General features: G+C 42.1%; 1 protein-coding gene across 2 annotated transcripts in view; it reads right to left on the bottom strand.

Annotated features, from left to right (window-relative positions):
• Positions 1 to 12,151: 12,151 nt before the first annotated feature.
• Positions 12,152 to 16,973, bottom strand: part of LOC115179446 (gamma-aminobutyric acid receptor subunit gamma-3-like) — a 47,821-nt gene continuing 42,999 nt past the window's right edge. Inside the window, exons 8-9 of one of the 2 annotated variants that reach the window (XM_029740984.1) lie at positions 16,323 to 16,531; positions 12,152 to 13,936 (exon numbers count right to left, since the gene is read on the bottom strand). In XM_029740984.1, coding sequence (XP_029596844.1) covers positions 13,625 to 13,936; positions 16,323 to 16,531 — 521 coding nt within the window. In that variant the 3' untranslated portion in view covers positions 12,152 to 13,624. The remainder of the gene's footprint in view (positions 13,937 to 16,322; positions 16,532 to 16,973) is intronic. The other variant, XM_029740985.1, reaches the window with a different exon arrangement.

Here is a 16,973-nt window from a genome sequence, read left to right as displayed (position 1 = left end):
CCACGAGACAACGAATTTTACAGGGCAGTGACAAGCAGACAAGTCGGTCCTTTATGTGTATAGCTAAATATCTATTTTCGCTGCTGATTCTCCTTTGAGCCCCGCCACCTGCGGCTGTTGTTTTCACGCAGGCGTCAGAGGCAGATCTCTTGTGGTTTCACAGCTTTGGTAGCATCAGCAGTGCCACTAGAAGAAGGGGAAAAGGAACGAATACATGGCTGATTGGGTTATAAATAGTCTTGACGGGGGTCTCTGCCTCGTAATGGGCCTTTGAAGCACAGAGAAAAGCAGAGTAAAAGCAGCATGCATTCAAAGTCACACAGAAATGTTTTATTCTACCTACCAAATATGCTGTAACATTCTTTTGAGTAAGAATACAGTAGACTATTTTGCGATCTTGTCTCATCTCTACGACTCCCCAACGGGCTCGGGAGGCGAAGGTCGAGTCATGCATCCTCCGAAACATGACCCGCCTAACCGCGCTTCTTAACACCTGCCCGCTTAACCCGGAAGCCAGCCACACAGACCCGGGATCAAACCCGGGTCTGTAGTGACGCCTCTAGCAATGCAATGCAGTGCCATAGACCTCTGTGCCACTCGGGAGGCCCGAAGTGATCTCACTTCTAAGTGAGATCAAGTATGAGAAGCAACATTCCATGAATGCATTCATTTTATTTTGAGTATGACTGTGTTCTGGGGAAAGGCTAGCACAGTGTATCTATTGACTTACCCATTTTAGATATCTCATTTGCAAACTGAGAGACGTGACCATATTACAAACCTGTGATTCAAAGACACGTGATATGATGTGACACACATAAAGTATGATACATAAGCTGTGTGTGTGTTTAGCTATGATACATAAGCTGTGTGTGTGTTTAGCTATGATACATAAGCTGTGTGTGTGTTTAGCTATGATACATAAGCTGTGTGTGTGTTTAGCTATGATACATAAGCTGTGTGTGTGTTTAGCTATGATACATAAGCTGTGTGTGTGTTTAGCTATGATACATAAGCTGTGTGTGTTTAGCTATGATACATAAGCTGTGTGTGTGTTTAGCTATGATACATACGCTGTGTGTGTTTAGCTATGATACATAAGCTGTGTGTGTGTTTAGCTATGATACATAAGCTGTGTGTGTGTTTAGCTATGATACATAAGCTGTGTGTGTGTTTAGCTATGATACATAAGCTGTGTGTGTGTTTAGCTATGTTACATAAGCTGTGTGTGTGTTTAGCTATGATATATAAGCTGTGTGTGTGTTTAGCTATGATACATAAGCTGTCTGTGTGTTTAGCTATGTTACATAAGTTGTGTGTGTGTTTAGCTATGATATATAAGCTGTGTGTGTTTACAGGGATGCAAACTAGTCATCTTTTGGCGAAATTCGCAGTTTTGAATCCAAAATAGGCGACCTACGTGATTTGTGTAGATCTGATGAGAAATGTTTGGGAGGGAGGGCTTTATACTGGCTGTAAGCGAACAAGTGATGCGCGTTTGGAACAATACTGGCTGTATCCAAAGCTCAGCCAGTTGTTCACATAACAACATAATGCAGCACACGACTGAAGAGAGAAGAGACAATCAATTTGCTAGTTACAGCATCAGCGCGCGCTCTGGAAAGACAGCAGAGAGTGGAAAGACAGTTTGCCATTTACAGCAGCGCGTCCCCTGAATGATAACAAAGAGGTAGGTGAAAAGCTTGACCACGAAGACGGGGTGAGAAGGTGATGAAGCGTACTTCATGAGCTGGAACCGAAAAACAACTGGCATTTGGAAAGTTTAAGGTGAGGTAGAAAGTGTGGTGGAACAAGTATTGTTGGCATTGTTAAGTACAGTATCTTGCTAGCTGGATCGACTTCTCTGTTAGCTAGCTAATGTTGAGCAACATTAGCCAACTTAACCGATCAACTAATGGAGTTTATGGTGTAAAAATTAGCTGGCTAATACAGTCAGACAGCTAGCGTTATCTAGCTAACGTTACATCAGATGAGCTGGGCACGGCTTAAGCTGGATGCCATTATAAAGGTGAAAGGAACACCACACACTTTCTCTCTTTCTCACCTTTTCAATACAGTGGATAAAAGGGGTATGCCAGGTGTACTCTGCCTGAAAGAGATCAATTATGCCAACAAAGGGTATCATGCTCTGCTGGCACATTGTAGAACATACTTCCACAGGCAGAAGGTGTACAATGTAATAATGTGCAGTGTAGCCCAAAGATATTGCTTTTGTTGTGTTGAACTTGACAGTAACACTTGTGTGAGTGAGGTGGGGATTATTACATTTTATACTCGGTGAACGTTATTTTGCACACGTAGCCTTGTGCACTTGATCGATGACTACTATGTGGCCACTAAAATAGAGCAAAAATAGAATGCATGTTTGTTTCGTTCTATTTCTACTTTAAGATGTTTTTTTCTCCAAGTGCAATATTTAGATGTGTGTGGTCACTAGCGTTCTATTATAAAGGCTAACTGCAAAATTAGTGTATTGTTTTTTCTCAAGACTTGAGTGTCATTTGCAGTAAAGTCTAGGCAACAAATTACATTGGATTGCTTTCTTTACATTTTTTTAGCTGTGAGTTGGGTTCACATGAACCACTTTTTATTTTACACACAGACTGATCATGTAGATCATATTTTTTGTTGTTTATTTAGTTAAAACCTACATTTCCCCCTAGCAGGGATTTATTGCATGTTTCAGTGCCAAAAAAAAGTGTTACCCTTTTGGGCCCTCACCAGTTTGCATCCGTGATTTAGCTATTTTGTCTGGTTTTATAGGTATGACCTGTTCTTCTCCCTCTGTCCTCTCTAGGAACCAGTATGCACACAACACACACATTTGTTTGACTATCAAACAATTGATTCCCATTCCAATAATTTTTTTCCCCTAGTCCTAACCCTAACCTTAACCCCTAACCCTAAATCCTACACCTAACCCCTAAGCATAATATCGCCTTTTTCCTTGTCGGAACTGGCAAAATGTTCCTACTTGTTTTACTCCTTCCTTGTTTTACTATTCTTGTGAAGACTTTGTGTCCCCACAAGGATAGTAAAAACAAACACACACACTTGGAATGCCCAATTCCAGGAAAGGCCTTTGAGGAAACAGCTGGTCCATGCGATGATATAGCCTCGGGTCTCATAACAGATTCCAGAAAATGAACAGTGTGATAACAGATGCAGGGCTAATGGTTCATTCTTCATCAACACTTTCCCCATTATTGGCATATACAATTTAGAGATGATAATCATTATGGGCAGCTAATGTCTTTGGAGATATCAACATACTCCATTTGGCGAGGTTCTCACTAGTTAGGTGTTGGGAGAGGGACATCTGAATGTTTGCACTGATGCATAGTTTATGTATATGGACAGACTGTGGGGTGATGTGGGCATTGATACCACACAATTTTGTATTAGTACTGTAAATTGAAGTGCTACCCACTTTATTGCCTTTATTGTCAGATCCTCACATTGGAGCAAGTTTTATTTTTTTGTCACGTCCTTCTCACATTTTTCAGATTTATTTTCATCTAACCTTAGTGTCGACAGTTCAGTCTCTTCGGTCGGTGAATGTCAATGAATGTAGGTAAGCCCAAGGTCAAGATTTGATATGCATCCGTTAACTAGTTGACCCATATTGGATATTGGGGAAATAAACAATGGAGACTTCCCATCGGAGCATCAACAATGAATACTTTTTCCATGTGTGCAGCTCAGTATTATGCCTGGGTCAGCTTTGGTCATACATTTTAGACTTGTTGGTGAATTTCAGTGAATGGAGGCCCCACTGTAGATCAAGAACTTGACCTTAAGTCGCATGTGTCAAGAAACAATTGGTCACAATGTTCATCAAGAAGACACATTTTAGAGAAGCCAGAAGGGCCAATGAGAGCCTGTGGAAAGGTTGACCCACACACCGAAGTCAATGACACTTTGACAAATGATGAGCCTCAGCCTGCACGTTTTTGTGACATGTACACAAGTAGACATTAAAGGTGGCCAAACAGGAGAGCAATTTGCGAAAGGCAGCAACTCCGACAAGTGAGGAGGAAAATATTGATAGGAGGTGAGAAGCGTATGGTGCCACATTTGCACGTGCGTCTCTTGAGAGGACAAAGGAGCGAGGCTTCCAAGTCTGGGTTTGTTTCAGCTTGTTGTTCTCACTGCGCTTCTACTCAACCTCTGCTTGTGTACACAATTTACAAAACGGCCTGACCGGTATGGCATTATTCTAGATATGCCTTCGCTAACGAAGAGCTACAGTAGCAGAGTTATGGGACAGATTCTAAGTGGACTGACAGGTGCGTAGCGTCTACCTTCTGCAGCTTAAGGTTTTTGTAGGCAGCCTTGGAGTTACACTTGTTGCTTGAATTTACGTTTTTTTTTTAGAGCTGCAAGACTTCACGTTTGTATTTTTATTTATTTATTTCCCTTTTCTCCCCAATTTCGTGGTATCCAATTGGTAGTCACTGTCTTGTCTCATCGCTGCAACTCCCGTACGGACTCGGGAGAGGCGAAGGTCGAGAGCCATGCGTCCTCCGAAACATGACTCTAACCAAGCCGCACTGCTTGACACAATGCCCGCGTAACCCGGAAGCCAGCCACACCAATGTGTCGGAGGAAACACCGTACACCGGCAGCCGTGTCAGCGTGCTTGCGCCTGGCCCGCCACAGGAGTCGCTAGAGTGCGATGGGACAAGGACATCCCTGCCGGGTAAACCCTCCCCTAACCCGGACGACGGTGATCCAATTGTACGCCGCTCCATGGGTCTCCCGGTCGCAGCCGGCTGCGACAGAGCTTGGACACGAACCAGGATCTCTAGTGGCACAGCTAGCAACTGCGATGCAGTACCTTAGATCACTGCACCACTCAGGAGGCCCAAGACATCTAATTTAAGTGTGGAATTGGTACAATGTGTGACATCGGGAAGTACAGCCATTCTCTCAGTTTATTTCTGTTTTGGGGCAGTTATGCGTTAAACCTTTATGCTTTCCTTATGCCATGTCAAAGTTGGAGTACACCCAGCCTCTTTTTTTCCGACAGGCAAAGTGCCACTCAAACCACAGCTACAGTGACCGTTTGGGTATCCAGGTGCCCACAGGAAACAGAAGGTTATAAAGAGGAACGTATCTAGACAACCTTGCTACTCGACTGCTTCTGAATGGGGGCGGCGTGTGGGGTCGGCAGGGAGGGGGGGAGGCGCGGAACTCAGTCCAGTTTTAAACTTACTCTTGAAAGTTGTAAAAGTAGAATGCACAAGGTGAAATTTCGAAATCGGGAAGTGCATCATCAGTTTCTCTTGTCATGTTAGTCATTGCATACCTTAGAGAGCTATTTATAACTTGTCAGAAATGTCCAGATCAATTAGCCCATGTCAGCTAATGCTTTTTTTTCGTCTTTTTTATTAGCCTATATATATTGCTGTAATTTTTTGTCACTCAAATATCACATGAATACACATTAGACATGGCAAAATGTATAGAATTGCAAGAAAATGTGCATTAAAAGTGTAAAATGTTCTTTGCACCCCATGACAAAATGTGTAGAATTGCAGGAAATAAGCATTAAACCTACAAAATTCTCTCCACTAACAAGAGGGGCGTGAACAGTATGTATCATGAACAGTGCATGTGGCCATAGAAATAGAGGTGGCGCGTGCACATGTGCGCAGGGGGGGCTCGGGATGTTCTCCAATGCTGGAAGGGGGCCCCCGAGTGAAAAAGTTTGGGATCCCTGCTGTAGTCGACACAGTACAGGTGGGGTTGGCTCTATACTACAGCATTTTGGATTTGAGCTCAAATGTTTCATATGAGGCAACAGTACAGAATGTCACCTTTTATTTTCATATATATCTGTTGAATGAAAAGCACTTAATGCAGGGGTAGGCATTCCTGGATACTGGAGTGTCGCAGGCACAGTCATTGAACTGATCAATTAGCTCAGTTGGTCAGGTGTGGTGCCTAGTTGGAACGATACTCCAGGAAAACCTGGTTGGCTACCACTGACTTAATATATCTAGTCGCCCCCATGTGAAGAAGTCATAGGTATTTGGACAAATATACTGATGGTATAATTAAGTATGACTCAGGGCCACTTTTTCCCATCTAACATGGTCATGGATTCTCGTAATCCTTTTGGGAGACCAGTCAGGCATATGCACAGTCTTTTGTGTGCCCTTAATTTACTGCTAATTGTAATTACAAATCAGTTATATGAGCAAAACACGATAGACCAGAGTATTCTTTTTTTTTATTGAGTGTGCCTTCAGCCCTGTTTCTGGTTTTCCAGGATGTAAATTATTTTTAGTAATTAGTTTTTCTTTCTTTCCATGGGTTATGATTCATTACTTGGGAACAATACATGTTTGTGATTCATATAGGTAGTTTCTACTGAATGTATTAAAGTCACAATGGACTGGAGCAAAATTTGTATGCAATGACGTATAAACAATGACTCATATGTACAGTGCATTCGGAAGGTATTCAGACCCCTTGACTTTTCCCACATTTTGTTACGTTACAGTCTTATCCTATACTCTCAAGCTCTGTCAGGTTGGGTGGGGAACGTCGCTGCACAGCTATTATCATGTCTCTCCAGAGAAGTTTGATCGGGTTCAAGTCTGGGCTCTGGCTGGGCCACTCAAGGACATTCAGAGACTTGTCCCGAAGCCACTCCTGCATTGTCTTGACTGTGTGCTTAGGGTTGTTGTCCTGTTGGAAGGTGGACCTTTGCCCCAGTCTGAGGTCCTGAACACTCTGGAGCAGGTTTTCATCATAGATCTCTCTGTACTTTGCTCCGTTCATCTTTCCCTCGATCCTGACTAGTGTCCCAGTCCCTGCCGCTGAAAAAACATCCCCACAGCATGATGCTGGCACCACCATGCTTCACCGTAGGGATGGTGCCAGGTTTCCTCAAGACGTGACTCTTGGCATTCAGGACAAAGAGTTCAATCTTCTTCAAATTTCATCAAGTTTTAATGACTCCAACCTACGTGTATGTAAACTTCCGACTTCAACTGTACACATACAGTGCCACATTTTATTACGTTACAGCCTTATTCTAAAATTGATTAAAAAAAATACTCAGCAATCTACACACAGTATCCCATGACAAAGCGAAAACAGGTTTTTAGACATTTTTACAAATGTGTTAAAAATGAAAAACAGAAATACCTTATTTACATAAGTATTCAGACCCTTTGCTATGAGACTCGAAATTGAGCTCAGATGCATCCTGTTTCCATTGATTATCCTTGAGATGTTTCTACAACTTGATTGGAGTCCACCTATGGTAATTTCGATTGGACATGATTTGGAAAGGCACACACCTGTATAAGGTCCCAAAATTGACAGTGCATGTCAGAGCAAAAACCAAGCCATGAGGTTGAAGGAATTGTCCGTAGAGATCCAAGACAGGATTGTGTTGAAGCACAGACCTGGGGAAGGGTACCAAAAAATGTCTGCAGCATTGAAGGTCCCCAAGAACACAGTGGCCTCCATCATTCTTAAATGGAAGACGTTTGGAACCACCAAGACTCTTCCTAGAGCTGGCCGCCTGCCCAAACTGAGCAATCGGGGGAGAAGTGCCTTGGTTAGGGTGGTGAACAAGAACCCGATGGTCACTCTGACAGAGCTCTAGTGTTCCTCTGTGGAGATGGGAGAATCTTCCAGAAGGACAACCATCTCTGCAGCACTCCACCAATCAGGCCTTTATGGTAGAGTGTCCAGACGGAAGACCCAAGTTAAACAATTTAAAGGCAGTGCTACCAAACACTCAATTAGTATATGTAAACTTCTGACCCACTGGGAATATGATGAAAGAAATAAAAGCTGAAATAAATAATTCTCTCAACTATTATTCTGACATTTCACATTCTTAAAATAAAATGGTGATCCTAACTGACCTAAAACAGGGAATTTTTACTAGGATTAAATGTCAGGAATTGTGAAAAACGGAGTTTAAATGTATTTGGCTAAGGTGTATGTAAACTTCCGAATTCAACTGAATGTCATAAAGTAGGTCAGCAGTAGCATCTGTGAGAGCCTGCTGTTCCAGGAGAATCTCCCTATGTGGATGAGGATGTCCCCAGTTAGTCTCCAGATCCAGCTTTAAACGTCTAATGCAGGCATTTTTATCTTAATATCAAATCATTTCTGTGTGACAATTAAGTACCTTACTGTGATTCTTTTAAATTAAAATGCTCAAAAAGAAAGAAAAATATCTTATCAAAGGGACTGTCTGAGTGGGGAGGGGAAAACTGATATTAGCTGTTGGCAAAGAGGTTTCAAACTCTTTTTCTTATTGGTCTAATTTATCGCATAGTGATGTCACTATTGAAGGCCAAAACTCCATCCCACTAAAACAGGCAGAAATTTCAGGCAGTCTTTTCATACAGCATTAACACTAAAAGGGAATTAGCATAATTTTCACTATTTCCCAGTATTTTTCCAATCTCATAGTTTGGAAATATATACTGCTCAAAAAAATAAAGGGAACACTTAAACAAAACATCCTAGATCTGAATGAAATAAATAATATTATTAAATACTTTTTTCTTTACATAGTTGAATGTGCTGACAACAAAATCACACAAAAATAATCAATGGAAATCCAATTTATCAACCCATGGAGGTCTGGATTTGGAGTCACACTCAAAATTAAAGTGGAAAACCACACTACAGGCTGATCCAACTTTGATGTAATGTCCTTAAAACAAGTAAAAATGAGGCTCAGTTGTGTGTGTGGCCTCCACATGCCTGTATGACCTTCCTACAACGCCTGGGCATGCTCCTGATGAGGTGGCGGATGGTCTCCTGAGGGATCTCCTCCCAGACCTGGACTAAAGCATCCGCCAACTCCTGGACAGTCTGTGGTGCAATGTGGCGTTGGTGGATGGAGCGAGACATGATGTGCCAGATGTGCTCAATTGGATTCAGGTCTGGGGAACGGGCGGGCCAGTCCATAGCACCAATGCCTTCCTCTTGCAGGAACTGCTGACACACTCCAGCCACATGAGGTCTAGCATTGTCTTGCATTAGGAGGAACCCAGGGCCAACCGCACCAGCATATGGTCTCATAAGGGGTCTGAGGATCTCATCTCGCTACCTAATGGCAGTCAGGCTACCTCTGGCGAGCACATGGAGGGCTGTGCGGCCCCCCAAAGAAATGCCACCCCACACCATGACTGACCCACCACCAAACCGGACATGCTGGAGGATGTTGCAGGCAGCAGAACGTACTCCACGGCGTCTCCAGACTCTGTCACGTCTGTTACGTGCTCAGTGTGAACCTGCTTTCATCTGTGAAGAGCACAGGGCACCAGTGGCAAATTTGCCAATCTTGGTGTTCTCTGGCAAATGCCAAACATCCTGCACGGTGTTGGGCTGTAAGCACAACCCCCACCTGTGGACGTCGGGCCCTCATACCACCCTCATGGAGTCTGTTTCTGACTGTTTGAACAGACACATGTACATTTGTGGCCTGCTGGAGGTCATTTTGCAGGGCTCTGGCAGTGCTTCTCCTGCTCCTCCTTGCACAAAGGCGGAGGTAGCGGTCCTGCTGCTGGGTTGTTGCCCTCCTACGGCCTCCTCCACGTCTCCTGATGTACTGGCCTGTCTCCTGGTAGCGCCTCCATGCTCTGGACACTACGCTGACAGACACAGCAAACCTTCTTGCCACAGCTCGCATTGATGTGCCATCCTGGATGAGCTGCACTACCTGAGCCACTTGTGTGGGTTGTAGACTCATGCTACCACTAGAGTGAAAGCACCGCCAGCATTCAAAAGTGACCAAAACATCAGCCAGGAAGCATAGGAACTGAGAAGATGTCTGTGGTCCCCACCTGCAGAACCACTCCTTTATTGGGGGTGTCTTGCTAATTGCCTATAATTTCCACCTGTTGTCTATTCCATTTGCACAACAGCATGTGACATTTATTGTCAATCAGTGTTGCTTCATAAGTGGACAGTTTGATTTCACAGAAGTGTAATTGACTTGGAGTTACATTGTGTTGTTTAAGTGTTCCCTTTATTTTTTTGAGCAGTGTATATAGACACAGGAAAATAACATTTTTGACTGCACTGGACCTTAAACACCCCCACAACCCTCATCATCTCATACCCTTACTTACACACACACCCCTGGGATTTCTTGTCCAGGTGTCCTATCTCTCAGAAAATTGCATGCATGACTAAGTTAATTTGTTAAGTACTGTACAGTGGAATACAAAAGTGTTCACCCCCTTGGCATTTTTCCAATTTTGTTGCCTTACAATCTGGAATTAAAATTGATTTTTTGGGGGGGGTTATATCATTGGAAACACAACATGCCTAGCACTTTGAAGATGCAAAATCTTTTTTATTATGAAACAAACAAGAAATAAGACAAATAAACAGAAAACTTGAGAGTGCATAACTATTCACCCCCCCAAGTCAATAAGTTGTAGAGCAACTTTTGCAGCAATTATAGTGCCTTACAAAAGTATTCATCCCCCTTGGCATTTTTCCTATTTTGTTGCATTAAAACCTGTAATTTAAATAGATTTTTATTTGGATTTCATGTAATGGACATGCACAAAATAGTCCAAATTGGTGAAGTGAAATGAAAAAAAGAAACTTGTTTCAAAGAAATTCTAAACAATTCTAAATGGAAAAGTGGTGCATGCATATGTATTCACCCCCTTCGCTATGAAGCCCCTAAATAAGATCTGGTGCAACCAATTACCTTCAGAAGTCACATAATTAGTTAAATTAAGTCCACCTGTGTGCAATCTAAGTGTCACATGATCTGTCACATGATCTCAGTATATCTACACCTGTTCTGAAAGGCCCCAGAGTCTGCAACACCACTAAGCAAGCGGCACCACCAAGCAAGAAGACCAAGGAGCTCTCCAAACAGGTCAGGGACAAAGTTGTGGAGAATTACAGATCAGGGTTGGGTTATGAAAAATATCAGAAATGTTGAACATCCCACGGAGCACCATTACATTCATTATTAAATTCATGGCACGCTGATGACGCTGGCAGCCATCACTTGAACGACTGTATCTTTGTCAAATAAGCACCAATCGGGGTCAAACAAAGCTAGCTAGATAGCCAATGAGCTGGGCTTTATGGGAGTATCCGGAAACCATGTATGTCATAAAATGTAACTACTAACCTTGTACGACAGCATGCCTTATCATTTTGGTCAAAAATTATAAGGATATTCAGATTTAAGTTATGAAAACTGGTTGTTTTGTAAATGTTGAACTTATAATATGGCTACTAATACTTGGAAATCTAAATCAAAGTCCAAGTAAACAGATTTGACGATATTCTTGCAGATAAATGTAATATGAATGTGAATTTCTCCTTCACGATTTGCCCAAATGTACCTGGGGACTTTACACTAAAAGTCTTGTAGTTCACTCATACTTCAAGTTATCCATCTGAAACTGGCACATACAATTCCATCTTGTGGACACTATCGGAATTACAACCAGAGTGATGGCTAGAACTATGACCTTTCACTTGCATTTCAAAGATGGTGATAGAAAAAAACATTCGTTTTTTATTTGTATTTTCTTCTACCAGATCTATTGTGTTATATTCTCTTACATTCAATTCACATTTCCACAAACTTCAAAGTGTTTCCTTTCAAATGGTACCAAGAATATGCATATTCTTGCTTCAGTGAGCTCCGGGATCGTATTCAAAAAGTATCTCAAAGTAGATGCTGATCTAGGATCAGGTGTCCCCTGTGTATATGATCTCATATGATCTACACTGCTACTCTGATATTTTGTGAATACAGGCCCTGAACAATAACATCTGGTTATTTCTATATGGGGATACTATTTGTATAACGTTCTACTCTGCAATAGACATGAATCGTGTGTAGAGTTAATTTCCTTCTGTGGGAATTAAAGGGTCTGTTTTAGATTTCCTTGGCCTATTTCCTAATAGGTGTGATTATTGTGCATAATGACTTTTCATTGACTTGCCTCCTTAATTTGAAACAACAGGATGCACAGTGTGAGGTTTAAAGTGGGCTATCGCAACCACGTCAGAGACAAAACCATTCCTACAAAACCAGACCTACATGTGAATGCAAGCACCTACACACACGCACCTACACACACACGTGCACACACACACTCCAGACCGTGAGCAAAGATCATTTTATTAATTTAAGCAATACCACAGACTGGATTCTCTAAAAAGCATAGCTGTACCTAGACAGTGGTTCTCTCAGATCTGCTGTAACAAAAGGGTGTGTTCCATCAGACTTAGAAAATAGTGTTTGATTTATTGTAAATGCATTATATCAAACTAAGACACTTATGAAGTGCAATATTTGTGTTCTTATACAGAGTTGAAAACAACTATTTGTTGTTGGTCTAAAGTATGATCTACATTCAACTATGAAAATAGCATGAAAACATCTCTCACATACAAGTTCTCTTAAAACATAGAATACAGGATACTACCATACTTCTAAGTCAAACCACTGCAGAAACAACAGTGAATAAACAGTGAATACAGTAAATAAAACGATTTTTAACTCCAAAAACACACCTTTCACAATTCTTTGTGATGTCATTGTCTGTTTTCATACAACAGCTACTGTATGATATAACATGAACTATACATGTTCTTACTCAAGAAAATAGCAATAGTGTTGCTGGACAGAAACCATTAAAAAATGTATTACTACTGTACTGAATACTAGCACAATATATACAGTACTGTATTGACCCAAATGCTACCCTGGCACTCAGCCTATGATGTATTGTAGGCCTGCTGTATGGAGATAAATGTATGTCCACATTCTGTAAATTAATTAAACAACATCTCCATATTACTTTAGTTTGAAACCTTACCATTCCTTGTCCTCAGACAATTTATTTAATTATCAAATAGTCTATTAATACTTTCTGGAAAACTCTATATGTTACAAAAGAAAACTTTATTAGATACATTATTTTACAAAAGTAGTCTTTTCATCTTTAAATTATTATGTTATGGTGTGTTGTAAGGTATACTATGCATGTTCTTGTTGTATATCACCCTTGGCAGGAAACATAATTCAAATGTTTATGATATAAATGTATATTAATCTAAACCAAATCAATGTTATCAATGACCTAATATTTAAGATCCTGTTGATGCCTAAAATGAATAATATTGAGGTTCTATATATTTCAAATGGCTTGCAATGACTATGCAACTAAGAAATACAACGCAACAATAGGATCATTTCATAGTGCAGTCCACACTAACTATTCATTGTTTTTAATGAACAGTATAGCATGCGTTGAAACGGCATATGTGGGATAACCTATGTAGGAAAAACTCCAAAGCTTCTAGTCCTCTTATTGCACCTCTGTATAGGTGATGGCCCCTTCCTGAAGAAGGCACTGTGGATGCTTCATTACCTCTTATCTGGCTAGCATCCTGGTGTTAGGGTCTCACAGCTGTCTATTGGTTGGCTACACTAACCCACCAACCAATCAAGTGTCAACGTGCACAAAGCTACCACTGAGTGACATCTTATGTCTTGTGCCATCTCCTCTTCCCATTTGAGTCTTTCCATACTTGTCCAAACGAATTCTATCAAATCCAACTGAAACTGCTAAAGGTAGAGATAAGAGACCCAGTAGACGATGTTGAACAGGAGAAACGACGTCGGGAAGAAGACTCTCGAGTAAGCGTCCAGCTCCCTAATGTCGACATGGATGCGTCCTTTCCTCCACCCTCCCCCCTTACACTCCTCGTAACAGCAGAAGAAGCTCTGGCAGTCCTTCCCGTCCAGACACTCGTACACGTCCTCATAGTCCTGCCAGTATGAGTAGTTGTTGTTCAACGGAACCACGGTCGTGGGGGACCTGAGCCCCATGTCTAGCATCGAGTAGGTCTGTGGGAGGGGACAGAGGAAGGCCATCTCCTTAGATGTGTAAGCGATAAAGGGAGAGAAAGAGAGGGAGTGTGAGAGAGGGTGAGAGAGCAGGTAGGGCAAGAAATGTGGGGAGGGGGCAGAGGAAGGAAGGCCTCATACAGGGATGCAGCTTAAGCCCCACCCTCTTCAACATATATATCAACGAATTGGCGAGGACACTAGAACAGTCTGCAGCACCCGGCCTCACCCTACTAGAATCTGAAGTCAAATGTCTACTGTTTGCTGATGACCTGGTGCTTCTGTCACCAACCAAGTAGGGCTTACAGCAGCACCTAGATCCTCTGCAGATTCTGCCAGACCTGGGCCCTGACAGTAAATCTCAGTAAGACCAAAATAATCGTGTTCCAAAAAAGGTCCAGTCCCAGGACCACATTTACAAATTCCATCTAGACATCGCTGCCCCAGATCACACAAAAAACTATACATACCTCGACCTAAACATCAGGTAACTTCCACAAAGCTGTGAACGATCTGAGAGACAAGGCAAGAAGGGCATTCTATGCCATCAAAAGGAACATATAATTCAACATACCAATTAGGATCTGGCTAAAAATACTTGAATCGGTTATATAACCCATTGCCCTTCATGGTTGTGAACCAAGAATTCACAAAATGGGACAAACACCAAATTGAGACTCTACATGCAGAATTCTGCAAAAAATATCCTAGTAAAACACCAAATAATGCATGCAGAGCAGAATTAGGCTGATACCCGCTAATTATCAAAATCCAGAAAAGAGCCGTTAAATTCTACAACCACCTAAAAGGAAGCGAGTCCCAAACCTTCCATAATAAAGCCATCACCTACAGAGAGATGAACCTGGAGAAGAGTCCCCTAAACAAGCTGGTCCTGGGGCTCTGTTCACAAACACAAACACACACCACAGAGCCCCGGGACAGAAACACAATTAGACCCAACCAAATCATGAGAAAACAAAAAGATAATTACACATGGGAAAGAATTAACAAAAACACAGAGCAAACTAGAACGCTATTTCGCCCTAAACAGAGAGTACACAGTGGCAGAATACCTGTCCACTGTGACTGACCCAAATTTAAGGAAAGTTATGACTAAGTACAGACTCAGTGAGCATAGCCTTACTATTGAGAAAGGCCACCGTAGGCAGACCTGGCTCTCAAGAGAAGACAGGCTATGTGCACACTGCCCACAAAATGAGGTGGAAACTGAGCTGCACTTCCTAACCTCCTGCCAAATGTATGACCGACCATATTAGAGACACATATTTCCCTCAGATTACACAGATCCACAACGAATTCGAAAAACAAACCCAATTTTGATAAACTCCCATATCTACTGGGTGAAATACCACAGTGTGCCATCACAGCAGCAAGATTTGTGAACTGCTGCCACAAGAAAAGGGCAACCAGTGAATAACAAACACCATTGTAAATACAACCCATATTTATGTTTATTTATTTTCCCTTTTGTACTTCGTTACAACACTGTATATATACATATATGACATTAAAAATGTCTTTATTCTTTTGGAACTTCTGTGAGTGTAATGTTTACGGTTCATTTCTTATTGTTTATTTCACTTTTGTATATTATCTACTTCACTTGCTTTGGCAATGTTAACATATGTTTCCCATGCCAATAAAGCCCCTTGAATTGAATTGAATTGAGAGAGGCAACAGGGGACAACAAAAGCCAGACAGGAGACAATAAATACACGTGGGCAAACAAGGGAGAAAGACAGACGGAAAGATGAAAAGAGACAGAGAGAAAGAGATGAAGAGAGAAAGAGAGCTGATGTGTTGTGAGTGGAGCTGTGCTGTCATGCATTTAAGCTCCGCAGCGGGCCATGTCCTCCCACACCCAGCAGGACGCTGTCATAGCCCAGGCAGGCAATGAGGTAGAACCCCTCGGCTTAGTGCTCTCCCTACGCTGGGACTCACTCACTGGCTCGACAGCACTACACGACATGACATGATGACATGACACGGCATTTACCAAGTACACTGTGTGACCGGTCGGCAGTGCAAGAGGATGGATATATGAAGGATGGGGGGGATAGACCAGACCTCAACCCTCACCGGGGGGCAACCTCCCAATTTGCTACCATGCAGGCCAGAGAGACTGACTGTAATACTATCCCAGCCCATGCACAGTGTGACTGATGCAAGAGGATGGAGATATGAAGGATGGACTAGACCTCCACCCACTGAGACCATAATCGCTACCATGGCTAGTGCTATTGACTGTGACAACACAAACAACCTCGGTCCATGTCTATAACAGCATTACACTGCGTCGACAAAAGTTACACCATTTCGTCATATGGAGGAAAGGTACACCATTACATGGTACGGAGGAAAAGTACACCATTACATCGTATGGAGGAAAGCTCACCAGTCTCTGTGTCTTGTTTGTCTTGTTGTAGCGGGGCTTCTGTGCCCTGTAGGCGTAGTAGTTTTGGATGGCGTACTCCATCATGGCCGCAAAAACGAACAAGAAGCACACAGTGACGAAGAGATCCATGGCCGTCACATAGGAGACTCTGGGTAGGGAGGTCCTGGCCACTGTACTAAGGGTGGTCATTGTCAACACAGTGGTGATACCTGAAAGGACAAAGTCAGCGTCATAACACAGATTTTTCACCTAGTCAGCTTGGGGATTCGAACCAGCGACCTTTCGGTTACTGGCCCAACACTCTTAACTGCTAGGCTACCTGCCACCCTGTACTAACTGTTTGATATCTCTCTTGGCAAAACGGTGGCAATATTTTTCTCTGGCAATAGTCTGAATATATTTAGCAAATATGTTTTTAAGATATTTTATCAATTACCGAAGGTAGTTTGTGTCTCTATGTAATTTTAACTTTAGAAATAAATGGACGCTTACATCAATACATTGTCAGTGCTTAAATATGCTGAACAAAAATATGAAGGCAACATGCAACAAGTTCAAAGATTTTACTGAGTTACAGTTCATATGAGGAAGTCAGTCAATTGAAATAAATTCATTTGGCCCTAATCTATGGATTTCACATGACTCGGCAGG

This window comes from Salmo trutta, chromosome 39 (genome assembly GCF_901001165.1).
Source record: "Salmo trutta chromosome 39, fSalTru1.1, whole genome shotgun sequence".
NCBI lineage: Eukaryota > Metazoa > Chordata > Actinopteri > Salmoniformes > Salmonidae > Salmo > Salmo trutta.
The sequence above is the reverse complement of the archived record's forward strand: the minus strand, read 5'-3'. Positions and strand labels throughout refer to the sequence as shown.